Source organism: Myiozetetes cayanensis, unplaced genomic scaffold (assembly GCF_022539395.1).
Source record: "Myiozetetes cayanensis isolate MyiCay16 unplaced genomic scaffold, myiCay2020 scf59, whole genome shotgun sequence".
Classification (NCBI taxonomy): Eukaryota; Metazoa; Chordata; class Aves; order Passeriformes; family Tyrannidae; genus Myiozetetes; species Myiozetetes cayanensis.
This window is the reverse complement of record NW_026087842.1, coordinates 174,242-198,896: the sequence shown is the minus strand read 5'-3', so window position 1 is coordinate 198,896 and position 24,655 is coordinate 174,242. Positions and strand designations below refer to the sequence as shown.

The 24,655-nt window shown below is 68.7% G+C and overlaps 4 protein-coding genes across 4 annotated transcripts; 2 read left to right on the top strand and 2 right to left on the bottom strand.

Moving 5' to 3' along the window:
• Positions 1 to 2,527: 2,527 nt before the first annotated feature.
• LOC126650227 (25-hydroxyvitamin D-1 alpha hydroxylase, mitochondrial) lies at positions 2,528 to 9,080 on the bottom strand. The gene is given in 13 exon segments (XM_050334780.1): positions 2,528 to 2,641; positions 2,792 to 2,903; positions 2,967 to 3,052; positions 3,126 to 3,145; positions 3,148 to 3,206; positions 3,898 to 4,115; positions 4,191 to 4,348; positions 5,139 to 5,351; positions 6,127 to 6,323; positions 7,095 to 7,132; positions 7,771 to 7,959; positions 8,894 to 8,921; positions 8,923 to 9,080. Coding segments are annotated over 13 exon segments (1,590 nt in total).
• A 786-nt stretch (positions 9,081 to 9,866) lies between these two features.
• METTL1 (methyltransferase 1, tRNA methylguanosine) lies at positions 9,867 to 13,448 on the bottom strand. Its single transcript, XM_050334779.1, has 6 exons — positions 13,415 to 13,448; positions 12,683 to 12,829; positions 11,755 to 11,939; positions 10,908 to 11,021; positions 10,586 to 10,687; positions 9,867 to 10,133 (listed from the first exon to the last, which is right to left on the bottom strand). The coding sequence occupies exons 1-6, from the start codon at positions 13,446 to 13,448 to the stop codon at positions 9,867 to 9,869; spliced, it is 849 nt and encodes a 282-aa protein (XP_050190736.1).
• A 2,340-nt stretch (positions 13,449 to 15,788) lies between these two features.
• EEF1AKMT3 (EEF1A lysine methyltransferase 3) lies at positions 15,789 to 17,931 on the top strand. The gene is made up of 3 exons (XM_050334778.1): positions 15,789 to 16,034; positions 16,631 to 16,740; positions 17,444 to 17,931. The coding sequence occupies exons 1-3, from the start codon at positions 15,871 to 15,873 to the stop codon at positions 17,929 to 17,931; spliced, it is 762 nt and encodes a 253-aa protein (XP_050190735.1). The 5' UTR covers positions 15,789 to 15,870.
• A 1,055-nt stretch (positions 17,932 to 18,986) lies between these two features.
• On the top strand, positions 18,987 to 22,937 carry TSFM (Ts translation elongation factor, mitochondrial). The gene is made up of 6 exons (XM_050334777.1): positions 18,987 to 19,028; positions 19,666 to 19,704; positions 20,771 to 20,899; positions 20,985 to 21,092; positions 21,566 to 21,650; positions 22,503 to 22,937. The coding sequence occupies exons 1-6, from the start codon at positions 18,987 to 18,989 to the stop codon at positions 22,931 to 22,933; spliced, it is 834 nt and encodes a 277-aa protein (XP_050190734.1). The 3' UTR covers positions 22,934 to 22,937.
• Positions 22,938 to 24,655: the final 1,718 nt, after the last annotated feature.

Below are 24,655 nucleotides of genomic sequence, written 5' to 3'. Positions count from 1 at the left end.
CCTGTGGGAGGGGTAGAAAACAGACCCATTTGGGGTAGTAACACTCCGGGACACAGACCCGGGGGCACAGAGATCTGAGGGGGAGGGGGCACAGACCTCCCGGACACTCCCCCAAAACGCTGATGGCTGCTCCTCCCCCCATCCCGCAGCTGAATGAGGCGCTGGGGACACGAACCCCACCCCTCCCGGGGCAGTGACGCCCCACACCCCAGGAGGGCACACGAGGGCAGAGCCCCCCCACCCCACAACCGGCCCCCCATCCCAGTCTGACCCCCTCCCCAAACTGGTTTGTACTGGTGTTCAGACCCCCCACACGTGTCCGCCCCCACATTGGGGAGGAACCCCCAATTGCCCCCCAACCCCGGCCATTTTGGGGGTTGGGGAGGCTCTGACCCCCAAATCCAACCCAGCCCCCCACCCATCCCAGTCCAAACTGGTTCTTACTGGGGACTGGGACCCCGTCCATGGTGGGGGCAGGATCCTGCCCCCCCAAATAAACACATGACACCCACGGTGGCTTTGGCTTATTTTAGGGGCTCCCCACCTCTGGGACCCCCAATGACACACGAGCCTGGGGGCCCAAAGAGGCACCCCCTCACCAAAAACACCCCTGAAGCCCCCCAAATTGCTCCTGAAGCCCCCGGGTTCAGGGGTGTTTTTGGGGGATTCAGGGCTGTTTTGGAGGAGTTCGTGGGGTTTTGCAGGGTTCAGAGGTGATTTTGGGTGGGGGGTTCAGGGTGTTTGGGGGTTCAGGGTTGTTTTTGGGGGATTCAGGGCTGTTTTGGGGGTTCAGGGGTGTTTTGGGAGGGATTCAGGGGTGGTTTTGGGTGGGGGTTCAGGGGTGTTTGGAGGAGTCAGGGGTGTTTTGGGAGGGATTCAGGGGTGGTTTTGGGTGGGGTTCAGGGTTGTTTGGGGGTCAGGGGTGGTTTTTTTGGGGGGTTCAGGGCTGTTTTAAGGGGTTCAGAGGTGTTTTTGGGGGATTCAGGGCTGTTTCGGGGGTTCAGGGGTGGTTTTGAGTGGGGGGGTTCAGGGCTGTTTTACGAGGGTTCGTGGGGTTTTGCGGGGTTCAGAGCTGTTTTTGGGGGTTCAGGGTGTTTGGGGGTCAGGGTGTTTGAGGGGGGATCAGGCTGTAGTGTGGGGGTTCAGGGGTGTTTTTGAGTGTGGGGTTCAGGGGTGTTTTTTGGGGGCTTCAGGGGTATTTGGGGGTTCAGGGGTGGGTTTGGAGTGGGGGTTCAGGGTGTTTTTGGGTGGGTTCAGAGCTGTTTTGGGGGTTCAGAGGTGTTTTTGGGGGTTCGGGGTGTTTTGGGGATTCAGAGGTGTTTTTGAGGGGGTTCAGGGCTGTTTGGGTGGGTTCAGGGGTGGTTTTGGGTGGGGGATTCAGGGCTGTTTTTTGGGGGTTCGGGGGTGTTTTGGGGGTTCAGAGCTGTTTTTTGGGGGTTCAGGGCTGGTTTTTGAGGGGATTCAGGGGTGTTTTTGGGTGGGGGTTCAAGGCTGTTTCTGGGGGTTCAGGGCTGTTTTGGGAGGATTCAGGGGTGTTTTTGGGGGATTCAGGGGTGTTTTGGGTGGGGGAGAGCGGGACCTGCAGAGAAACCCCGGGACAGGCGGGACCCCAAACCCTCCCCTCCCCACTCGGGACCCCAGCCCGCTCAGGGGTGGGGGTTGGGGGTTTGTCCTGCGGGTGCCCCGGGGGTGGGGGAGGGGCGGTCACCGCGCCCGCCGCCCCAGGGGTCCCCACGAGGGTCCAGAGTCCCCCGTGCTGACGTCAGACCCTCCCAGCTGGGACATTGACTCCCCTCGGGGGTGGCACCGACCGGGTTAACCCCCTGACCCTCCCCACCCCTCCTGGGCTCCCCTGACCCCTCTGGGGACACGGAGGGGTCTCCAACACCCCCCTCCCGCGTGTCTCCCCCTCTGTCCCTCCCCCTCCCCGTGAGGCCACGCCCCCGTGGGCTCACCTCGCTCCACCCCCACCCACCCCGGGGGGGTCACGGAGGGGGAGTTGAGTCACAGTGGGGGAGGGGCAGGAGCTGCAGAGGTACCAAAATCAGTTTATTGCCAATAAATAAACCCGGAATCACCGGGGGGAGGGGACAGGGGGAGGGGACAGGGGGAGGCCACGGCCACCAGCAGCGCTGGGGTCACCACCGGGCTGTGGGGGGGCCACCATCGGGGTCATTGAGGCCACCACGGGGTTGGGGACACCCAGGGGGTCACGGCCACCCCCAGGGGCTCTGCCAAAGTAGTGTCACTGTGGGGTCACTGGGGGGTCAAGGGTCGGGGCCACCACCAGGTGTGGAGTCACCACGAGGCTCAGGGACACGCTGGGATGGGGGACACGCTGGCCTTGGGGACACCACGGTGGGAGGGGACACGGCCGAGGTCGAGGGGCCACCAGTGGGGTCACGACCTCGCCATTGTCCCCAACATCCCCAGTGTCCCTGGTGTCCTCGATGTCCCTCGGTGTCCCTGCTGTCCCTCAGTGTCCCTGGAGTCCCTCGTTGTCCTCGGTGTCCCCGCTGTCCCCGTGTCACCGCTCCAGGAAGCGCAGCCCGATGGGGGTGCCGGGGGCCAGCAGGGTTCGGGTCATGGGGGTCACCCGGGCCCCCCCGGGCTCTGGACGCACCTCAAAGTGCAGCAGGATCTGGGGGGGTGCAGGGACAGGTGAGGGACGTGGGAGGGGGCCCCAGGGGCCAGGGGGCCGGCAGGGACAGGGGGGCGGCAGGGACAGGGGGGACAGGGGCCGGCAGGGCCGGGGGGCCGGCAGGGCCAGGGGGGCGGCAGGGACACCCACCTGAGCCAGCGCCATGTGCAGCTGCAGCTCGGCCAAGCGGCGCCCCACGCAGCTCCGGGGGCCGAGGCCGAAGGGCAGGGAGGCAAAGGGGTGCCCGGGGCCGGGGGTGGCCCTGGGGGTGGCCCTGGGGTGCCCAGGGGTGTCCCCAGAGCCGTCCCCGGGGTGGGGGTGGCGCAGCCAGCGCTCCGGGCGGAATGAGTCGGGCTCGGGGAAGAAGCGGCTGTCGCGGGACGTGGCGTAGTGGCAGAGGGTGATGAGGGTCTGGGGGACAGGGGGTCAGGGGACACGCTGGGGACCCTCGGGGTGGTGTGTGGTGGGGTGTCCCCTCGCTCACCTGGCGGGGCACCAGGTACTCCCCACGTGGATGTCGCGGTCGGGCACCACGCGGGCGTTGGCCGGGATAACGGGGTACAGCCTGGGGGCACGGGGTCACCCCTGGCCCCGACCTCAGCCCTGACCCTCCTGGCCCCTCTGCATCCCCACCCCGGCCCCAGCCCCACCCTGTCCTTGTCCCCATCTTCAGCCTGGGCTCCATCCTCATCCTCCTCCTCCCCACCATCCTCATCCTCCCCACATCCCCTTTGCATTCCCCCACCCCCATCATCCTCATCCCCTCACCCACATCTCCATCCCCATCCCCCTCCCCTTCCAATGCCCCCATCCACATCATCCCTCCATCCCCATCCCCATCCTCAGCATCATTCCCACCATCCTCCTCCCTCCCACTCCCTTCCCATTCCCCTACCCCCATCATCCTCATCCCCCTCACCCCCACCCTCATCCTCGTCTCCCCCATCATCCTCATCCCCCATCCTCAGCATCATTCCCATCGCCCTCCTTGTCCCCATTTTAATCCCCACCCTCATCCCCACATCCCCTTCCCCACATCCCCTTCCCCACGTCCCCACCCCATCCCTGTCCCCATGTCCCATGTCCTTGTCCCCTCCCATCCCTGTCCCCACGTCCCTGTACCCCTGACCCCACATCCCCTCCCTGTCCCCATGTCCTGTGTCCCTGACCCCACGTCCCCACCCCATCCCTGTCCCCATGTCCTATGTCCATGTCCCCACATCCCCACCCCACCCCTGTCCCCGTGTCCCTGTCACCTGAGTGTCTCCTTCACCACAGCCCTCAGCAGGGGCAGCCGTCTCAGCGCGGCCGCGGTGGCCCCGGCGCTGGCCCCGTCACCGCTGGTGGCACCGCTGGGGACAGCGCTGGGGACCCCGTGGGTGGCAGTGGCGGCCACCAGCTCCCGGTGCAGGGCCGCCTGTGTGCCCGGGTGCCGGGCCAGCTCGTACAGGCTCCAGGCCAGCGTGCTGGCCACCTGGGGACAGGGGCACGCGGGTGACACGGGGACCTCGGCGCGCCCCGCGGGGCCCCCCCGGCGCCCCCCCCTCACCGTGTCCACCCCCGCCAGCAGCAGCTCGGTGACGTTGCCGTAGATGCTGCTCATGGGGAGCCGCTCCCGGGCCAGCAGGTCGGTGACACAGCTGTCCCCCGAGGCCAGTGGCCCCTGCGCTGCCACCACTGCCACCCGGCGGTCCACGTGGGCCTTGGCTGGGGACAACAACACTGTCAGTGCCACCATGGCCATGGGACAACACTGTCAGTGTCACCACCATGTGCTGTCCACGTGGGCCTTGGCTGGGGACAACAACACTGTCAGTGCCACCATGGCCAGGGGACAACACTGTCAGTGCCACCATGGCCATGGGACAACAACACTGTCAGTGCCACCATGGCCATGGGACAACACTGTCAGTGTCACCATGGCCAGGGGACAACAACACTGTCAGTGCCACCATGGCCATGGGACAACACTGTCAGTGTCACCATGGCACAACAACACTGTCAGTGTCCCCATGGCCATGGGACAACAACACTGTCAGTGCCACCATGGCCAGGGGACAACAACACCCTGTCAACAACACCCATCAGTGCCACCATGGCCATGGGACAACACTGTCAGTGCCACCATGGCCATGGGGACAACAGCACTGTCAGTGCCACCATGGCCATGGGACAACACCCTGTCAACAACACCCATCAGTGCCACCACCATGTGCTGTCCACATGGGCCTTGGCTGGGGACAACACCACCCATCAGATCAGTGTCCCTGTGACTCTGGGACAACAACACCCCCTCAGTGCCACCACCACGTGCTGTCCACGTGTCCCCTGGCTCAGAGGGATGACACCATGGCACTGTCACCACGGTCATGGGTCCCCACAGGATGTCCCGGTGTCCCCAGTGGGTCATGTCCCCAAGGGATGTCCCCCTGTCCCTGCAGTGTCCCTGTCCCAAGGGATGTCCCCTGTCCCCAAGGGATGTCCCCTGTCCCCTCACCGAAGGCGAAGAGCTGGTCCCAGGCTCCACAGAAGGCGTCCCAGGGGGCAGGGACGAGGCGCAGGAGGGGCCTGGGCAGTGCCATCGTCACCAGGGTCAGCGCCAGCACCGCCCCCACGCACCGGATCACACCCTCAGTGGCCTCGGTGGCCTCGGGGTCCCCGTTGTCCCCCAGGCAGCCCAGGCGGGAGGAGAAGAGCACCCAGGAGATGGCTGGGGGGACACAGGGGACATTGGGGATGTGGGGACACGGGGGTGGGGGGACACTGGGGACATGGGGCACCCTGGGCACCGTGGAAGACCCCGGGGACAATGGGACATGGGGACACTGGGGACAGGGGGATATGGGGATGATGGGGACAGTGGGGACATGGGGATATGAGGGGACATTGGGACTTGGGGCACCCTGGGGACCATGGAAGACCCCGGGGACACGGGGACAGAGGGAGGGGAAGCTCAAGAGTCCTTGGGGACACTTGGGGACACTGAGGGACAGAGGGGGACTTGGGGAACATGGGGAGTCCCTTGGGGAGACAAGGAGGGTCCCTGTGTGGGGGGGGTTCCAGCCCCAAGGGGGTCCAGGCCTTGGAGGGGGACATGGGGGACCCTTTAGAGGGGACACAGGTGGGGGACAGAGGGACAGAGAGCCAGGTGGGGGACTGGGACAGAGGTGACAGGGCATGGAGAGGACACTCAGGAATGGGGGAGAGGGGACAGAGAGAGGGATGAGGACAGGGGGGACAGTGACAGGGTGCGGGATGGGGACAGGGATGGGGACAGTGACAGGGTGGGGGATGGGGACACGAGTGACGGGTGAGGGACAGAGACAGGGGTGACACAGGGGGTACATGTGGGACCCAGGGCACATGGGTGGGACAGGGGACACAGGGGACACAGGTGGGACACAGGGGGGATCTGGGGGGACACAGGTGGGATCTGGGGGTGTCCCTGCCCTTTGGGGGGGTTGGTTCTGGGGTCCCCCCCTCACCCTCGAGGCCGAAGCGGTTGAACTCGGAGCCCACGTCGCTCACGACCCCCCCCGGGTGGCGCTGCCGCAGCCACCGCAGCCGCGTCACCAGCTCGGCCACCGCCACCGCCACCGGGCCCGCGAAGCGCTCGGCAGCCCCCGGAGCCAGCAGCCCCCGCGCCAGCACACGCCGGGACCCCCGCCAGGCATCACCCTCCCTGCGGGGGGACACGGTCACGGGGGGACAAGGGGACGGGGACACGGGGGGACAGGGACACAGGGGACAAGGGGACAGGGACATGGGGGACAGGGACACGTGGGGACAAGGGACAGGGACATGGGGGACAGGGACATGGGGGGACAGGGACACGGGGGACAAGGGGACAGCGACATGGGGGGACAGGGACATGGGGGACAGGGACACGGGGGGACAGGGACACGGGTCATGGGGGGTACGGGGGGGACAGGAGGGACAAGGGGCATGAGATGGGATATGGGGGGTAAGGGGGACGTGTGGGGGACAGGGGACATGGATGGGAGATGGGAACAGGTGACACATCATGGAGGGGACACGGGATATGGATACGCAGGACATGGGGGAACAGCGAGGACACAACACAGGGGACACAGGGGACACGGGACAGGGCAAAGGGGATACAGGGGACACAGGAATGGGGGAGTGGGGACAGGGAGGGGAACAAGGACATGGGGGGGATGGGGACAGGGATGGGGACAGGGATGGGGACAGGGATACAGTAGGGGATGGGAACACGAGTGACAGGTGAGGGGCAGAGACGGGGTGACACAGGGACACAGGTGGGACCAGGGGGACACAGGTGGGACCAGGGGAACACAGCCCCCCCCGAGGCAACTCCAGGGTCCCTGCAGGTGTCACCTGTGACAGCCAAGGGGTCCCTGAGCCCCCGGGGGTGGTTGGGGGGTGCCGGGGGAGGGTGTGGTGGCTGTGCAGGGTTTGGGGTCCTCCCCACCCCTGCCGAGGCCGGGCCCCCGGGCAGTTACTCACATCCTGCGTGGGGGTGGCAGGGGGAAAGCGGGGAGGGGGCGGGGGCTGAATCACTCCTGAGTCACCTCGGGCCCCCGCACCCCACAAGCCCTTCCCGGAACGGGCCGGGGTGGGGAGGCTGGAACCCCATGAGGTAGAGACCCCCAACCCACGAGAGCCCTGGGAGCCCCTGTGACCCCCTTCTGTGAGACCCCCGTGTGACCCTCCAAACCCCACGTGCAGCCCCCAACCCCTGTGCGTGGGGTGGGGTCACCTCCCAAAAGTGACCCCTGACCCCCTGCCCAGCCCCCAAAACCCCCTCAGCCCGTAGACCCCCCCAGCCCATTTACAGCCCCCAGACCTCCCGGCAGCCCCCAAAGCCCACCCACAGCCCCCAGACCCCACAAACAGCCCCCACGGGGAACACACAGAGCCCCCAGGTAGTCCACAGACCCCCATCCACAGCCTCCAACCCCCCAGGCAGCGCCCCCGTGGGCAACACCCAGACCACCATTCACAGACCCCTCCACCCCATAGCCCCCAGCCCCTTCCCCAGGCAGCCCCCAAATCCTACCCACAGCCCCCAGACCCCCTCCCGTGGAGCACCCCCATCATCCCCAGGCTCAGCCCCCTCCCCTCGGTGACCCCTCCCATAGACTCACAGCGTGAGGAGCCCCCCCGGGACCCCGCGGAGGGCCCGGTGGTCCTTCCAGGGGCAGCTCAGGGCGCGGGAGGGTCGGGCCCTCCTGGCGCAGCACCTGAGCCACGAGCGTGGGCTCGGCCACGTGAACCGTGAGCACCGGCCCGAACCGCGCCCGCCACAGCGGCCCGAACCGCGCCCGCGCGTGGACCTGGGGGCACAGGGAGGGGGGACACGGGGGTCACACCGGGCCCTGCGGGGCTCCCACAGCGGCCCCACCCGGGACCGGCACCCGCTCGGGGGGCACCGGGGACCGAACAGCCCCGGCCTCGGGATGGGGGTCCCGGGGGGGGACACCGGGAGGTCGCAGTGGGGGTCCCGGGTAGGGAGGGGTCGCACAGGACCGGCTGCAGCGCGGCCCGGAGTGGGGGATCCCGCTCTCCCCGCGGTCCCCGCCCCGCTGTGTCTCCCTGAGGGCACCCCTGGCACCCCCTCCCCGGTACCGCTTCCCCCTCCCCCCGGCACTGGGGGGGCACCATGAGGTGGTCCTGCCCCTGCACAGCCCAGGGTCCCGATCCCATCCCCCCCCCACGCCCTGCGGATCAGTTTGGGGTCCCCGAGCCCCTCAGCCTGGGCAGTGAGGGGGTCCCTTGCCTCCCCAAGCCCCAGGGGTTAAAATCAGGGTCTCCCCACACCGCGGTCTCTCCAGTCCCCTCCAGGACTCGAGGGGCTGGGTCTGGGGTATCCCCGGTCCCCTCCCAGAGCCCCCCCAGCCCCTCTGTGCCCTCCCCAGGACAGCAGGACCAGGACCCTGCCAGGTCCCCCTCGCCCCCTCCCAGCCCCGAGTGGTGGCAGGGGGTCTCCCCGTCCCTTTGTCCCCTCCAAGCCCCAGGGAGTGGGATCGGACCCCGGGCAGCCCCCAACCCACCCCAACCCACAGCCCCCCCGTTCACAGCCCCCTTGGCCCCTCCAAACCCCGTCCACAGCTCTGGAACACCTAGACCCCCCGTGGGGAACACCCTGTCCCCTCCGAGCCCCAGACGGTGGCACTCGTTGTCCCCTCGCCCCCTCCAAGTCCCAGGGCAGAGGGTCCCGCACCCCCAGCCTGGAGGGGCCGCCCGTGCCCCCCACCCCGGCCCCGTTACCTGCATCTCGTGCAGCCTCCGCACCCCCCCGGCACAGCAGCTCGAAGATGAAGGACGAGGAGCTCGGGCCCGGCATCTCCGCCAGCCCCAGGGGCCGGGGGGGGGTCGGGGGACGCCGCGGGACCCCCGGCTCGGGCAGGGAGTGGGACAGGACAGCCCGGAGTGGGGGGCGCAGGGTGGGGGGCATAGCGGGCTGGGGGCTCGGGTGACACGAGGGGACACGGGCAGCGCTGGTGGCACCGGGAGGAGCGGGGGAGCAGCCGAGGGGCGCGGGGGAATATCTGGGGGTCTCGGGGCCGATCCTCGACTGAGCCGCGGCCCCCGGGCCGGGCCTTTATAGCGCCCACGTGGAGCCGCCGGGGCCACGCCCCCTCCGCCAGGACCACGCCCCAGGCCATCAAACCACGCCCTTTTCACCAGAACCCACGCCCACTTCAAAATTAGACACGCCCCGTAGATGCTAAGCCACGCCCACCCAAAAGGGCTGTTTTGCATGCTGGGTTCCCTCTGGCCAATCAGCGCTCGGAGGGGGCGGGGCCGCGGGGCAAAGCTCCGCCCCCCTCCCGGCGTGGGCAGAACCGGGGGCGCGAACGGGCCCGGGCCCCCCAAAAAACCCAATCAAACCCCCCCAAAACCAACCCCCCAGACACCACCCGGTCCCAGCACCCTCACCCCGCATTTAGGGTTGAGGGAGGCGCCCCCCAGTCCCGGGAGAGGCTGGTCTGACCCCCCCGGGGCACAGACACACAGACAGACACACAGACAGACACGGCGCATTCCCCCCCACCCCGGCCCGCATTCCCGGGAATTTCCGCCTTGCGCCACCGGGCGGGGGCACTGGAACCCCCCCACGCGTGGGGAAGGGGCGGGGGGGTAACCAGGGTCCCCCAACCCCCTCCCCCCGGGGTTTCCTGCGATGGGGAAACTGAGGCAGGAACCGGCCCCGCCCTCCCCGTTTTTGGGGGGTTGAATTCTAGCAGCCCCCGTGGGAGGGAGTGACCCCACACACACCCGGGTGGATTTTGGGGGCGTGGAAAGACGAGGCTTGGGGACACTTTGCGGCTTTATTAAAAACGCGGGAGGGTCCCCGGGGCTGGCGGGGTCCGCCTCCCCGGCCCCTCAGGGCCCCGGGGTCGGGGCGGCGGCGGAACACGGCGGTGCGGGGGGGCCGCCCAGCCCGCTGGGCGCGCTGCCCCTCCTCGGTCACCGCCGGCAGCAGCGGCACCAGCGGGTCCGCGGCCTGGGGGGGCACGGGGGGGCTGTGACACCGGGGACAACACAGGGACAACACGGACCACCTGGGGAACCCCCCCCGGGGACACCCCAAGGGGCATTGGGGGCATCAGGGACCCCCCCACGGACACCTGGAACAACATGGGGTCACCACAGGAGCACTGGGGACACCAGGGACCCCCCAGGGGCATCAGGGATCCCTCCCGGGTCCCCCCCCACTGACCCCTCTGTGACTTCCCTTGTCCCCCAGAGCCCCCCATGACCCCCAGTCAGTTCCCCAGTGCCACCCTCAACGTTCCCCCATTCCTGTGTCCCCAATTGCCCCCAGTGCCCCCTCCATAACACCCAGTGCCCCCAGTCAATCCCCAGTGCCCCCAATGCCCCCTCATAACACCCAGTGCCCCCCAGTCAATCCCCAGTGCCCCCCCATCACACCCAGTGCCCCCCAGTGCCCCTCACCAGCTGGGCAGGGGTCAGGGGCTCGAACAGGGGGTGCTCCCCGAAATGTTGCAGCATCCACTGGTGCAGCTCAGGGACATCTGTCACCGTGTACACCAGGCCCTGGGACCCCAAACCAGGGACAACCCAAATCAAGGACACCCCCAAATGAGGGACACCCCCAAATGAGGGACACCCCCAATCAGGGACACCCCAAAGCCCTCCAATCCCAGCAGGGCTGGACCCTCCTTCCCCCCCAGCAATCCCAGGGGATCCTGGGGGGGGAGTGGCCCCACTGAGGGGTCTGGGGGGCTCAGGGGGGGTCAGCAGGGTGGGGGCTCACCCCAGGCCTCAGCACGTAGCCGTACTCGGCCAGCATGGCGGGGCTGATGATCCTCCACTTGTGCTTCGTGCGCTTGAAATGGGGGTCGGGGAACAGGAAAAACAGCTTGGACAGCTGGGGGCACAGGGGGGTCAGGGGAGCAGCACCTCACTGGCACTGACCCCCAGTCCCCACAGGGACCCCTTGGAGTGTGGGGCAGGACGAGGCACCCGGGAGGGGGAGACAGGGAGGGGGCTGGGGATCCTGTCCTGGGAAGGGGATCCTGGGGTTTCAAGGTTGGGAAGAGTCCTAAGGGTCCTGGGGGTGGGGAGACCCAGGGTGCTGGGGGTCCCAGGGGTGGTGGGGTTTGGAGGGGTCCCAGGGGTCCCACTTGGACCCCGTGGAAGGAATGGGGGTGTCCCAGGGGTGCCCAGGGGTTGGGGTCTCTGAGGGGTTTCGGGGTTCCGGGACGCGGTCGGTTCAGGGGTGTTGGGGGTCCCAAGGGTCCCACCTAGACCCTGTAGAAGGACTGGGGGGTGTCCCAGGGGTGCCCAGGGGTTGGGGTCCCTGAAGGGTTTCAGGGGAGGGTCCCGGGATGCAGCTGGTTCAGGGGTGTTGGGGGTCCCACCTGGACCCCGTGGAAGGACTGGGGGTGTCCCAGGGGTCCCTGAGGGTTTTGGGGGTTCCGGGATGCAGTCGGTTCAGGGGTGTTGGAGGGGGTCCCAGGGGTCCCACCTGGACCCCGTAGAAGGACTGGGGGTGTCCCAGGAGTGCCCAGGGGGTTGGGGTCTCTGAGGGGTTTCGGTGGTGGGTTCCTGGGGATGCGGCCGGTTCAGGGGGGTGTAGGGGGGGGTGCCGGGGGTCCCACCTGTGCCCTGTGGAAGAAGTGGGGCAGGTGTTTCATGGCGTTGCCCCTCACGCAGGCCACGTTGCCGAAGTGGCCGGGCCGGGCGGCGCGGAGCGCCCGGAGCCGCGCCCGGGTGAACTCGGCCACCTTCCCGCGCAGCTCCAGCCCCAGCGCCAGGCGCTGCGGGAACAGCTCCGCCAGCGCCACTGCGGGGCGGGCACGGGCTCAGCGACAGCCCCCAGGGGGACTCTGGGTCAAGGACACCCCTTCCCAGCACCCCCAAACATCTCGGGGGGGAACCACAGGGTCAGCGACACCCCAACAACCCCCCCCCCGGACCCTCCTGGGGGAGCACGGGATCAGGGACATCCCAACAACCCCCCAATGCCATTTTCCCCCTCAGCTCCCCACCCCCAGGGGCTGGGGTTCAGCTCGGGGTGCAGACCCCAGGGATCCCCTGCGCCCCCATGACCCCCCGTTCATCCCCCTCCCCCAAGACCTCCACGTACCTGCACTCCCCAGAGCTCCCCGTGCCCCCGGTACCCACAGACCCCGTTCTCACCGAGCAGCTCCCCTGTACCCGCACCCCACGTCCGCGAACTCCACGCGGGCCGGGGGTCCCGGGGGCGTCGGGCAGGAAAACGCCGGGAACAGCGAGGCCCAGTCCATGTCCTGCGGCCGGGGGCTGCGGGGGCACGGCCGGTCAGGGGGCTCGGGGGCCGTGAGGAGTCACGGTACCCGGCCCGGGTTACCGGGGGTCTCGGGAGGGGATGGAGCACGAGGGGGGTCCCGGTACCCGGCCCGGGTGGTACCGGGGGGGGCAGCGGGGCGGGCCGGTGTGACCGGGAGGGGATGCAGGACGAGGTTCGAGGGGGTCCCGGTTACCATGGTTACGCACGGGGCCGTGATGGGGGTCCCGGGGGGGTTTTGGGGTGTCCCCAGCACTCACTAGCGCAGGGTGTGATCCGCCAGCGGGTTCGAGTGCGCACGCTGGCGGTAAAAGCGCTTCTGGGGCGGCACCGGCGCCTCCTCCTCCTCCCCTCCCTGCGCCGCCATCGCTGCTCCGGTGGCGCGGGAATGACGTCACGGATGGGCGCTGAGAAGTGACGTCATACATTCAAACCACGCCCACATAGGCTCCACAGCGCCCCCTGGCGGTCCCAGTGCTCCCAGTCCCCCCCAGTGCTCCCAGTGTTCCCTAGTGCTCCCAGTATTCCCAGTCCCTTCAGTGTCCCCCAGCCCTTCCCGTGTCCCCAGCTCTCCCCATTCTCCCCAGTAACCCCCAGTGTCACCAGTGCCCACAGTGCCCCCCAGTCCCCCTCACGTCTCCCCAGTCCCCCCCCAGTGCTGCCCCAGTGCTCCCCAGTACCCCTCAGTGTCACCAGTGCTTATTGTGTTCCCCCAGTCCCCCCCGGTACCCCCAGTGCCCCCCAGTGTTCCCAGTGTCCCCACTGCTCACCAGTGTCTGCAGTGCTCCCCTAGTGCTCCCCCAGTGCTCCCAGTGCCTCCCAGTTTGCCCCATTGCTTCCCAGTGCCTTCCCGTGCTCCCAGTATTCCCAGTCCCTTCATTGTCGCCCAGTCCTTCCCGTGTCCCCAGCTGTCCCCAGTACTCCCCAGTGTCACCAGTGTTCACAGTACTACCCCAGTGCCCCCCAGTGTTCCCAGTGTCCCCACTGCTCACCAGTGTCTGCAGTGCTCCCCCAGTGCTCCCCCATGCTCCCAGTGCCCCCCTCAGTTTGCCCCAGTGCTGCCCAGTGCCCTCCCGTGCTCCCAGTATTCCCAGTCCCTTCAGTGTCCCCCAGTCCTTCCCGTCTCCCCAACTGTCCCCAGTCTTCCCAGTACCCCCCAGTGTCACCAGTGCTCACAGTAACTCCCAGTGCCCCCCCAGTGCTCCCCAATCCCCCCCAGCGCTTCCAGTTCCCCCCGTGCTCCCCCAGTGCTCCTCAGTGCCCTCCAGCGCTCCCAGTCGCCCCAGTACTCCTAGTACCCCCCAGTGCTTCCAGTGCTCCCCGAGTGTCCCCCCAGTTCTCCCAGTATCCCCCCAGTTCTCCCAGTGTCCCCACTCCCCCGCAGTGTCCTCCCAGTGTCTGCAGTGCTCCCCGAATGCTCCCAGTGCCCCCCAGTGTCCCCACTCCCCCTCAGTGCTCCCAGTCCCCCACAGTGTTCCCCCTGTGCTCCCAGTATTCCCAGTTCCCTCAGTGTCCCCCAGTCCTTCCCATCTCCCCCGTGTCTCCAGTCCCACCAGTGCTCCCAGTATCCCCCAATCTCCCCAACTGTCCCAGTCCCCCCACGCCCCCAGTTCACCAGTCCCCACCAGTGTCCCGTCCCTCCAGCGCTCCCAGTTCCCCCCCGCTCTCAGTGCCCCAACACCTCCAGTCTCCCCAGTGCGATCCCCCCAGTCTCCCCAGTCCTCCCCCGCATTCCCAGTCCCATCCCCCGCCCGGGCTGTTCCCGCTCGGCCTCGTTTGGGGAATTTGGGCTGCGGAAACCCAGGTGATTTCTGGGAACCCTGGGGGTTGGAGGCCGCTCTGGGGAGGGGGTTGAGCAACCTGGGGGCCTGACCCACTCTGCCCGGGGGCTTCCAGGAACGGCCCCGCGGGGAGAGTCCGGGGGACACAGGGACCAAATTCTCCCCAGCCCCCCCTCTGAGCTCCACGACCCCCCCGCCGCTCCCTGCCCCCCCTGGGCCACCATTAACCCGGTGACGCGGGTGGTGACGCGGCCGCGTGGGGGTCCCGGCACACTCCAGGGGTTGGGAGGAAGGTTGTTCATTACTCCCGAGGGACCCCTGGTCACTCCCTGCCCCCGGTTATTGGTTATCCTGCTGATCCCGGAGATCCCGGCTCGGGGGGGCACCGGGAGTGGGGATGGGGTACCGGAGAGGTGGCACTGAGGGGTCCCTGGCGGGGGCTGGCACCCGACCCCTTCCCCCGCCAGGGACAGAGGGACAGGGACACCGGTGACAGCAGGGACAGAGGGACAGGGAGGAGGGACATTGGGACAGGGACAGTGGGACAGAGGGACAGCAGGGACATTGGGACAGGGACAATGGGACAGAGGGACAGCAGGGACAGGGAGCAGGGACATTGGGATGGGAACATTGGGACAGGGGCAGCTGGCACAGGGGACAGGGAGCAGGGACATTGGGACAGGGACAGTGGGACATGGGGACAGGGGGACAGGGAGCAGGGACATTGGGACAGGGACAGTGGGACAAGAAGTGCATAAGGGACACAAGGGCCAGGTCAACCAGGAGCCAGGGACAGCAGGGACAGCAGGGACAACAGGGACAGCAGGGACAGAGGTGTGGGGCCAGGGACAGCAGGCACACCAAGGACAGGGACTCTCGGAGTAGGGACATCGTGGCCAAGGCCACCAGGGCTGGGGACACAAGAGATCAGGGACATGGGACCAGGGACACCAAGGAAAGGGACATGGGGCCGGTGACACCAGGAGGAGAAGGACAGGGGGACAGGGACATGGGGACAGGGAGAGCAGAGGGACAGGGACACCCTGAGCAGGGACACCAGAGCCTTGGGGACACTGCAGACACCGGGGCTGGCTCCGGGCTGGGATGGTACTGGTGGCACCGGTGACACTGGTGTTGATGGGACAGTGACAGGAGAGGGAGGGGACAGAGGGTGGCATCGGGAAGAACCCCCAGAGGGAGCAGGGGCGTCTGGCTGGGGTGACATGGGGACAAGGTTGGGAGGGCGGTGACAACGGGGACAGGACTGGGGACACTGGGACGCCAGGGATGGGGCGGGGGACACTGGGGGACACTGGGATGGGGAGGGAACAGGTCAGGGGACAGCAGGGACACACCAGGGGACACCGGGACATGGGATGGGACATGGGGCAGGTGACACAGGGGGACAACGGGAGGGGGGAGGGGACCCCGGGTGACACCAGGGTAGGGGAGGGGACCTCGGACCACTCCGGGCTCTGCGGGGGTGGAGCTTCAAGACCACGCCCCATGTAGGTGTGACTTAGCTTGAACCAACCAATCAGGTGCGGGGGCGCGGTCCGGCCCCGCCCTTTCCAAAATGGCGGCGCCCACGGCCCACGTGGGGGTCGGGGGGGGGTGTGAGGAGGAGGAGGAGGAGGAAACGGAGGAGGAAGAGGACGAGGAAGGGGATGAGGAAGAGGAAGAGGGGCTGCGGGCCGTGTTCCCCCGCGACCCCGAGCTCTTCGCCGAGTCCTTCCCGGCGCGGCGCCGGTTCCGCCTGTGCGGGCGCGTCCTGCGCATCGCGGAGCTGCACGGGCCGGGGCTCGGCCCCGCCGGCAGCGTCTGGGAGGCGGTGAGGGGGCTCCGGGGGCTCCGGGGCGCATTGGGGGTGGGTGGATAATGGGAGTACCGGGGGGGACCGGGACATCCCGCGGGTACCGGGGGACGGTGACATCCCGGGGTTACCGGGGTGGCGGTGACATCCCGGGGATCGGGGGCGGTGCAGTGACATCGCGGGGGACTGGGGAACGGTGACATCCCGGGGGTACCGGGGGGTTGCGGTGACATCCCGGAGGACCGGGAGGGGGTGTGGTGACATCCCGGGGGCGGTGACATCCCGTGGGACCGGGGGTGCGGTGACATCCCGGGGGTATCGGGGGCGGGTGGGAACATCCTGGGGTACTGGGGACGGTGACATCCCGGAGTACCGGGGTGGGGGGCGGTGACATCCCGGGGGCAGGTGGGGACATCCCGGGGTACCAGCGAGTGATACCGGAGGGGTACTGGGGGCTGAGGGGTCCGGGGGAACACACGCGGCGTCCCGGGGGTCCCAGGAGGGTGGGGCGGCGATGGGGAACACTGAGAGAACGGGGTACGGGGGTTCCCTAAGGATCCCCATGGCCGGGGTGCTGCCCTCCCCCCATCCAACACTCCCTCTGTGCCCCCCAGGCCCTGTCCCTGTGCCGGTTCCTGGGGAGCAGAGCCTGGACCTGGGGGGCGGCGGGTCCTGGAGCTGGGGGCGGGCACCGGCATCGTGGGGATCTTCGCTGCCATGCTGGGTGCGGGGGCATTGGGGGCACTGGGGGGTAGTCATGGGGCTGGGGTGGAAGCTTTTGGGGTAGGGAGGGCACCTGAGGGGTGAGGGGAGGGGTTTATTTGAGTTTGGGGGTTTGTGAGTCTGGGGGTTTGGGGGTTCCTGGTGGGTTTCGGGGTTCCTGGGGGTTTGGGGTGCCCGCTCTGACCCCACTGTGCCAGGGTTTATTGGGGTCTGGGGGTTCCAGAGGGTTCCCGGGGGTTTGGGGTTCCGGGAATCTGGGGGTTCCCGATGGGTCTGGGAGTTCCCGGGGGTTGAGGGGTTCCTGGGGGTCTGGGGTTCCAGGAGTTTGGGGTTTCCTGGTGGGTTTGGGGGTTCTGGGGGTTTGGGGGTTCCATGGGGTCTGGGGTGCCCCGCTCTGACCCCGCTGTCTGGGGTTTATTGGGGTCTGGGGGTTCCAGGGGGTTCGGGGTGCCCGCTCTGACCCTGCTGTGCCAGGGTTTATTGGGGTTTGGGGGTTCCTGGGATTTGGGGGCTCCAGGGGGTCTGGAGTGCCCACTCTGACCCTGCTGTGCCGGGGTTTATTGGGGTCTGGGGGTTCCCAGGTGTTTGCGATGGGTCTGGGGGTTCCCGGCGGTTTGGGGGTTCCCGGGGGTTTGGGGGTTCCCGGTGGGTTTGGGGGCTCCCTGGGGTCTGGGGTGCCCCGCTGACCCCTCTGTCCGTGCCAGGGGCCGAGGTGACCCTCACGGACCGTCCCGCGGCGCTGCCGCAGCTGCGGGAGAACGTTCGGCTCAACTTCCCGGGGGGCTCCCTGGCCCGGGGTCGCGGGGGGGCCCCCGCGGGTGCGGGCGCTGCGCTGGGGGCGGGACCAGCGGCGCTTCCCCCCCAAATTCCACCTGGTGCTCGGCTCCGACATCGTGTACGACCCCCGCGCCTTCGCCCCCCTCCTAGCCACCCTCCGGCACATCGTGACCCCCCCGGGCCGGGCCCTGCTCAGCGCCCGCCGCCGGGGGGGGGACGGGGGGACCCCCCTTTTCTTCGAGCGGATGCTGCCCCCGTTTTTTGGGGTGCGGCTGCTGCGGAGGGACCCCCAGAGGGACATCGAGATCTACTGGCTGAGCCCCCGCCAGGGGGCGGGGGACCCCCAGGACACGGCGGGGGCGGGGGACTGGGGGCCCGGAGGGGCAATAAACGGGCTCTGAGGGGTCTCAGCTGAGCGCGCTGGCTGCGATTTGGGGAGTTTGGGGTTCTGGGGTGTCGGCTCTTGCTGGGGAGGTGGCTGGACAAGGCCGTGGGGGTCTGGAAAGGTCAGGGGGCTCTCTGAGGTTCAGGGGGCTCTGGAAAGGCCCTGGGGGTCTCTGCGGGTTGGAGGGGGCGGAGGGGCTCTTTAAAGGTCGGGGGGTCTGGGAGGGTCTGGGGAGCTTTGGAAAGGCCTCGTTGGGGGAGGGGACTTATGGGGGTGGGAGGGGATGCCCCTGTCCTGGGGGCTCATGGGAGGCAGGGGGTCTGGGGGAGGTTAAATGGCCCTGAGGCCTCAGCTCGGCCCCCGGTGTGATTTGGGGGCGTGGAGGAGTTTGGGGTGGGGGCCAATTTGCGGTGGGGGGATGTCTGGGCAAGGCTGGGGGCTTTAGAGAGGCCTGGAGGGTCTGTGATGGTCGGGGACTTTGGGAAAGCCTCGTTGGGTTTATGGGGGGCGGGGCCGGGGGCTCTGGGGTGTCGGTCGCGCTTCAGTGGCGTCACGCGATAGATCAGTGACGTCATCAGGAGGCGCCGCGGGCAGCCCGGAATGCAGCGCGCGGTGCTGAGCGCGCTCGGGGGCGGCGAGGGTGAGACCCCGGACCCTCCTGGGAACCCCCTGGAACCCACCCCGGGAACCCCATTGAGCCCACCCCACCGGGAACCCACCCCATGGAACACACCCCCTGGAACCGCTGCGTGGAACCCCGCATGGAACCCACACCCACCCGGACTCCCACGGGAACCCCCATGGAACCCACCCCACCGGGAACCCCCCATGGAACCCACCCTGGGACCCCCACGGGAACTCCCATGGAACCCACCCCACTGGGAACTCCCCATGGAACCCACCCTGGGAACCCCATTGAGCCCACCCCATGGAACCCACCCCACCGGTAACCCCCCATGGAATCCATCCCCACCCCAGAACCCCTGCGTGGAACCCCGCATGGAACCCACCCCACCGGGAACCCCCTGATGGAACCCACCCCACCCCGGAACCCCAACAGAACCCACCCCCATCCCAGAACCCCCATGGAACCCACTCCGAACCCTTCCCCCGTGGAACTCCCCCGGGTACCCCCTGGGAACCCTGCATGGAACCCACCCCACCCCAGAACCCCACAGGAACCCCTCCCCGTTTACCCCCACGGGAACCCACCTCCGAGAACCCCCATTGGAACCTCCCCACCTCCTGGACTCCCCCCGCACCCCGTGGAACCCACCCATGGAACCCCTCCGTCAGAACCCACGTGGAACCCTCCCTAGGGAACCCACCTCCGTCCGGGAACCCCCTGTGCAACCCACCCCTGACCCGGGATCCCCCACGGAACCCATCCTACCGAGAACCCCCATAGGAACCCACGCCCGGACCCCCGGAAACCCCCATGGAACCCACCCCACTGCGAACCCCCCATGGCACCCACTCCCGACCCCCACGCTGGGCACCCATCCCTGGGGCCCCCGGACACCCCTCTATGGGACTCCACGGCCCTCTCCCGGGCACCCCTCAGACCCACCCCCACCTCTGACCTCCCTTCCTCCCGTAGCCTGTCCCCCTGAGTTCCCCCACCCCCTGGCCGGGGGTCGTGCTGCACTGACTGCCTCCACCCGTGCCCCCGCAGGCCCCTCGTGCCGCTGGCTGAGCGGGGCCCCCCGCGCTGCGGGGGCTGCGGAGCTGCAGGCGCGGACGGGACAGCCTGTGCTGCGCTAGCCGGGAGGCGCTGGAGAGGGCGGGGGCGACCTGCGGCAGGTGGGGGCACCTGGGGAGGGGGCACCTGGGGGGCACTGGGGATGGGTGGGCACCTGGGGGAGGTGAGGGGCACTGGGGATGGGGGGCACTGGGGATGGGGGCACCTGGGGAGGCTAGCACTGGGGACGAGGGGGCACCTACGGCAGGTGGGGGCACCTGGGGCAGGTGGGGGCACTGGGGGATGGGGGCACTGGGGATGGGGGCACCTGCAGCAGGTGGGGTACTGGGGGCACCTGGGGGAGGGCGGGGGCACCTGCTGGCAGGTGGGGGCACCTGGGGAACGGGGGGCACCTGCGTGGAGGTTGGAGGGCACTGGGGGCATCTGGGGACGGGGAGCATCTGGGGAAGGTGGGGCACTAGGAGGGGCACCTGGGGATGGGGAGGGCACTGGGGGCACCTGGAGGAGGTGGGGGATACCTGGAGGACGGGGGGCACCTGGGGGAGGTGGGGGCACCTGGGGGATGGGGGGGCACCTGGGGGACAAGGGGGGCACTGGGGACAAGGGGGCACCTGGGAGGTGGGGGCACCTGAAGGACGGGGGAGGGGGGTCAGGGAAGCGGGGGCATGGGGACCTTGGGCAAGGTGAGGAGGGGGCCAGGAATGGGGAGGGGGTACCTGTGTGGGGTGTGGGAAGAACTGGGGGCGCTGGGGAGGGTGAGCAGGACAGGGAGGGGACCCGGGGGTGCAGGAACAACCTATGGGGGACTTGGGGGTCAGGAGGTGGGATTGGGAGCTGGGGGCCAGGACTGGAGGGGGAGAAGAAGGGGGAAGCCTTGAGATCCTCCCTGTAGTGGGGCAATAAAGAGGGGGACTCTGGGGTCCTTGGGGCAGCCCCATCCCTGGTTGGGGGTGGGGTGGAGCTGCAGTGTTGGGGTCTGCACACCCTCCCCCCACAGCAGGGTCACCCCAGTGTCCCCCCGTGAGCCCCCATGGGGCCATGGTGACCCTGTACCCCTCAATTTGCCCCATTCTGCCCCCAGGCCGAGGCCTGGCTGGAGGCCGAGTCAGTGCCTGGGGGACACTGGGCGACCCTGTGCCCCCAACTTGCCCCCAATTTGCCCCCCAGGCTGAGGCCTGGCTGGAGGCCGAGTCTCGCCGCCGGGGCTGGGCCAAGGCCGCAGCCCTCGGAGCCCCCCGGGCCCGCCAGGGGCTCGTGGGGGTCCTGAGCGAGGGCTCTGCTGCTGTCATGGTGGAGGTGAGTGTGGGGACACCGGGGGGGGCTCCCCAAATCCCTCAAGGGGGGTCTCCCTGTGCCCACCTTTAACCCCCCCCCCACCCAGGTGAACTGCGAGACGGATTTCGTGGCCAGGACCCCCGAGTTCCAGCAGCTGGTGGAGATGGCGGCCAGGGGGGTGCTGGGGCACTGCCAGGGGGCTGAGGGCACCAAGGTGGGGGATCTGAGAGGCTGGGGGGGTTTGGGGGTGCTGGGGGGAGTTTTGGGGTGCCAGGGTGATGTTGGGGTGCTGGGGGGAGTTGGGGGAGTGCTTGGGGGGGTTTTGGGGTGCTGGAGGAATTTTGGGGTGTTGGGGGAGTTGTTGGAGGGGTTGGGGTGCTGAAGGAGTTTGAGTGCTGGGGGAGTGCCAGTATGTGAGGGTGTTGGGGATGCTGGGTGGGTTGTTGGGGGTGCTGGGGAGTTTTGGGGTGCCAGGGTGATGTTGGGGTGCTGGGGGGGTTAGGGGTGCTGAGGAGTTTGGGGTGTTGGGTGGGGGAGTCGGTGGAAGTTTTGGGTGTTGGGAGGAGTTTTGGGGTGCCAAGGTGATGTTGGGGTGCTGGGGGTGTGTGGGAGAGGTTTGCAGTGCCAGGAGTGTTTGGGGTGCCAGGGAGGGTTTGGGGTGCTCCTGACCCTCCCCCCCACCCCCAGCACCTGCTGCGAGAGGATGAGCTGGCCCAGCTGCGGGTGGGGGACGGGGGGGACCTGCTGAGTGACCACCTGGCACTGGCCATGGGTGAGTGAGGACCCCAGTGCTCCCAGTATGCCCAGTGCCCTTCCCATGACCATCCCAGTGCTCCCAGTACACCCAGTGCTAATCCCAGTACTCCCAGTCTGCCCAGTGCCCGCCCCATGCCCATCCCAGCCTGCCCAGTGCCCCCCAGTCCCTCCTATTATGTCCAAACCCCCTCAGCCCCCACCCCCAGTGACCCCGCCAGTGCCTCCCGGTATCCCAGGGATCTGGAATTGCCCTGGTCCCCTCCCAGTGCCACTGGGACCCCCCCAGTGCCACCCCCAGAATGTGTTTGGGCGGATCTCGGGGTGGGGGAGCGGTCCATGATCCCCCTTCTCCCCCAGTTTTGGGGTAGAGACTATGACCCCCCTCTCCCCCATTCTGGAGGCTCAGGCTTGCCCCCCTCTCCCCAGTTTTGGGGGTGTGGGTTGGGACCCCCCCATTTCAGGGGGTGCAGGCTGTGACACCCTGTTTGGGGGCACAGGCTCTGCCCCCTTTCTCCCCCATTTCAGGGGGTAAAGTCTGTGCCCCCCCATGCCCCCAGTTTTGGGGTTCACCCTGTGCCCCCCTCCCCATTTGGGGTTTCTCCCTTTGGGGCTCACCCGTGCCCTCCCCATTTTGGGGTTCCTCCCCATTTGGGGCTCACCCTGTGCCCCTGTCCCCACTTTGGGGCTCACCCCGTGCCCCCCTCTGCATTTTGGGGTTCCCTGTCCCCACTTTGGGGCTCACCCCGTGCCCCTGTCCCCATTTTGGGGTTCCCTGTCCCCATTTTGGGGGCTCACCCCGTACCCCCCTCCCCATTTTGGGGTTCCCTGTCCCCATTTTGGGGCTCACCCCGTGCCCCTGTCCCCGCAGGTCGCCTGGGGGAGCGGCTGTCGCTGTGCCGGGCCGGGTGGCTCCGCGCCCCGGGGGGTTTCGTGGCCACCTACACGCACGGGTGGGTGCCCCCCGGCCCCCCCGTGGCCATGGGCACCTACGGGGCCCTGGTGTCCTGCGGGGGGCCGGGCCCGGGGCCCCCCCCGCCGGAGCTGCGGGAGTTGGGGCGCAGGGTGGCCCAGCACGTGGTGGGTCTGGCGCCCACCGAGCTGGGGACCCCCGAGGACGAGCTGGGGGGCGAGGGGGAGCGGCGGCTGCTGGCGCAGGGGACCCTCCTGGAGCCGGGGGTGCCCCTGGGCCGCTTCCTGCGGGACCGGGGGGGGCTCCGCGTCTGGGACTTCCTGCGCTTCCAGTGCGGGGAGGAGCCCCCCGAGGAGCCCCCCCGGGACCCCCCCGCGCCGCCGGCCTGAGGGGGTAGGGCTCGGCCCCTCCCCACCCCGAGATTTGGGGGTGAAGGTGAATAAAGGTGTGAAAGAACGAGCTCGGAGTGTTTTGTGGATCCCCCTCTCCAGGGAGCCCCAATTTCCTGCCGGGTTTTAATGGCGAATCGATACAAAAAGAGGCACAAACCCTTCGTGGTGGTGGGGGAGGCGCCCAGGACACCCCAAACCCTCGGGGGTGGGCGGGAAGGGGGCGATGTCTGGGGGTGGGGGCGTGTCCAGGACGCCCCAAAGCCGGGGGCACAGGGAGCTGTTTTGGGGGCGTTTCCTCCTGGTGGTGACACGGGGGGTGTAAATGGGGGAGGGGCGCGGGGAGAGGTCACGGGTATCCCGGGGGTCCGGGAGGTGTCTCCCCGTCCTGTCCCTGCCCCTGGGATGGGGGTCCCTGGTGGGACACGGGGGGCTTCAGGGGTTACAGGGGACCTGGGGGAGGGTGAGGGACAAAGGTGATTTGGGTGGGTGAGAGACGTTGAGGCCGAGGGGTGGTGGCAGCGGGGGGAGGGCTGAGGGAGGGGGTGACACGCGTGGGGGCCGGGAGATGCCCTCCCCCTGTGCCCCTCCGTGACGTCACCGGCCGCCTCCCGGGACAAGTAACCGGGAACAGGCCGGGCTGGAACAGCCTATCCTGGATTACTTGAACCGGGCCGAGGCCCTCGGACTGGCCCCCCGCCCTCGCTTCGGAGCCCCCAGACACCCCGAACCCCCTCTCGCCGGAACCCCCAACACGCCCTTCTCGCCCTAAGCCCACGAGTCCCAGAGCCCCCAACGCACCCTCCCACCCCTGGAACCCCCAACGCACCCTCCCGACCCCCGACCCCCAACGCACCCCTCCCACCCCTCTGGACCCCCCAATACACCCTCCCGACCCCCGACCCCCAACACACCCTCCCCCCGACCCCCACTACACCCTCCCTCCCGTCCGGACCCCCAACGCACCTCTCCTCCCCTGACCCCCAACGCACCTTCCCTTCCCCGGACCCCCAACGTACCCCTCTCCCCCTCCTCCGGAACCCTCAACAAACCCTCCCTCCCCCGGACCCCCAACGCACCCCCCCCGACTCCCAACACACCCTCTCCCTCCCCCGGACCCCCAACACCCCTCTCTCCCCTCCCCTTCCTCTGGACCCCCAACACCCCCTCCCGCCCCTCCCGGGTGGTCGCGGGGGTCCCTGTCCCCACCCGCTCAGGGGTCCCAGGGGGTGTTGGTTTGGGGACACCCCCAGCCCCAGAGCAGGGTGTCCCCGCCCCGAAACCCCCCGCGGCCTCAGGGCTGCCCAAACCCCCCGGGATTGGGGAAGGGGGCGTGTCCCGGGGGTGACAGCGAGGCGGGGACACCCCGGGGTCTCAGCAACCCCTGCCCGCCCCCTCCCGGGGGCTCGGCCGCGCCCCCTTCCTCCCTCCCCGTACCTGCCGTTCCGCTGCCGTCCGGCCCGGGGGTTTGGGGGTTTGGGGATTTGGGGTGTGGGGGGAGGGGCGAGTGTCCCCGTGCCGGGGTAGGGGAGGGGCGAGGGTGGGGGCGGGGGCGCGCGCGCCCACCCGAGCAAAGGGGGCCGCGGCGGTTTCGAGGCGCCCCGATGGGGAGGGAGGAGGGTGGGGCTCGGGGGGTGGGGAGGGGCGGCCTCGTCCGGAGCGTTTCGTTATTTTGGGTATTTCGGGATTTTCGTTATTTTCGTGATTTTTGTGACGGACGCT

Excerpts from the sequence above, each read along its gene's own strand:
- TSFM (XM_050334777.1), top strand. The coding sequence starts at position 18,987 with ATGGAACCCACTCCGAACCCTTCCCCCGTGGAACTCCCCCGG. Across the intron at positions 19,029-19,665 it reads CCCCCGTGGAACTCCCCCGG|CCGGGAGGCGCTGGAGAGGG; the intron begins GTACCCCCTGGG and ends GTGCTGCGCTAG. Across the intron at positions 20,900-20,984 it reads CTGCTGCTGTCATGGTGGAG|GTGAACTGCGAGACGGATTT; the intron begins GTGAGTGTGGGG and ends CCCCCCACCCAG.
- EEF1AKMT3 (XM_050334778.1), top strand. The coding sequence starts at position 15,871 with ATGAGGAAGAGGAAGAGGGGCTGCGGGCCGTGTTCCCCCGCGACCCCG. Across the intron at positions 16,035-16,630 it reads CCGGCAGCGTCTGGGAGGCG|GCCCTGTCCCTGTGCCGGTT; the intron begins GTGAGGGGGCTC and ends TGTGCCCCCCAG. Across the intron at positions 16,741-17,443 it reads GATCTTCGCTGCCATGCTGG|GGGCCGAGGTGACCCTCACG; the intron begins GTGCGGGGGCAT and ends TGTCCGTGCCAG.
- METTL1 (XM_050334779.1), bottom strand. The coding sequence starts at position 13,448 with ATGGGGGAGCACTGGGGGAGCACTGCAGACACTG. Across the intron at positions 12,830-13,414 it reads GGGGAGCACTGCAGACACTG|CGCCCATCCGTGACGTCATT; the intron begins GTGAGCAGTGGG and ends GTCACTTCTCAG. Across the intron at positions 10,134-10,585 it reads CCCTGACCCCTGCCCAGCTG|GCCGCGGACCCGCTGGTGCC; the intron begins GTGAGGGGCACT and ends GTGCCCCCCCAG.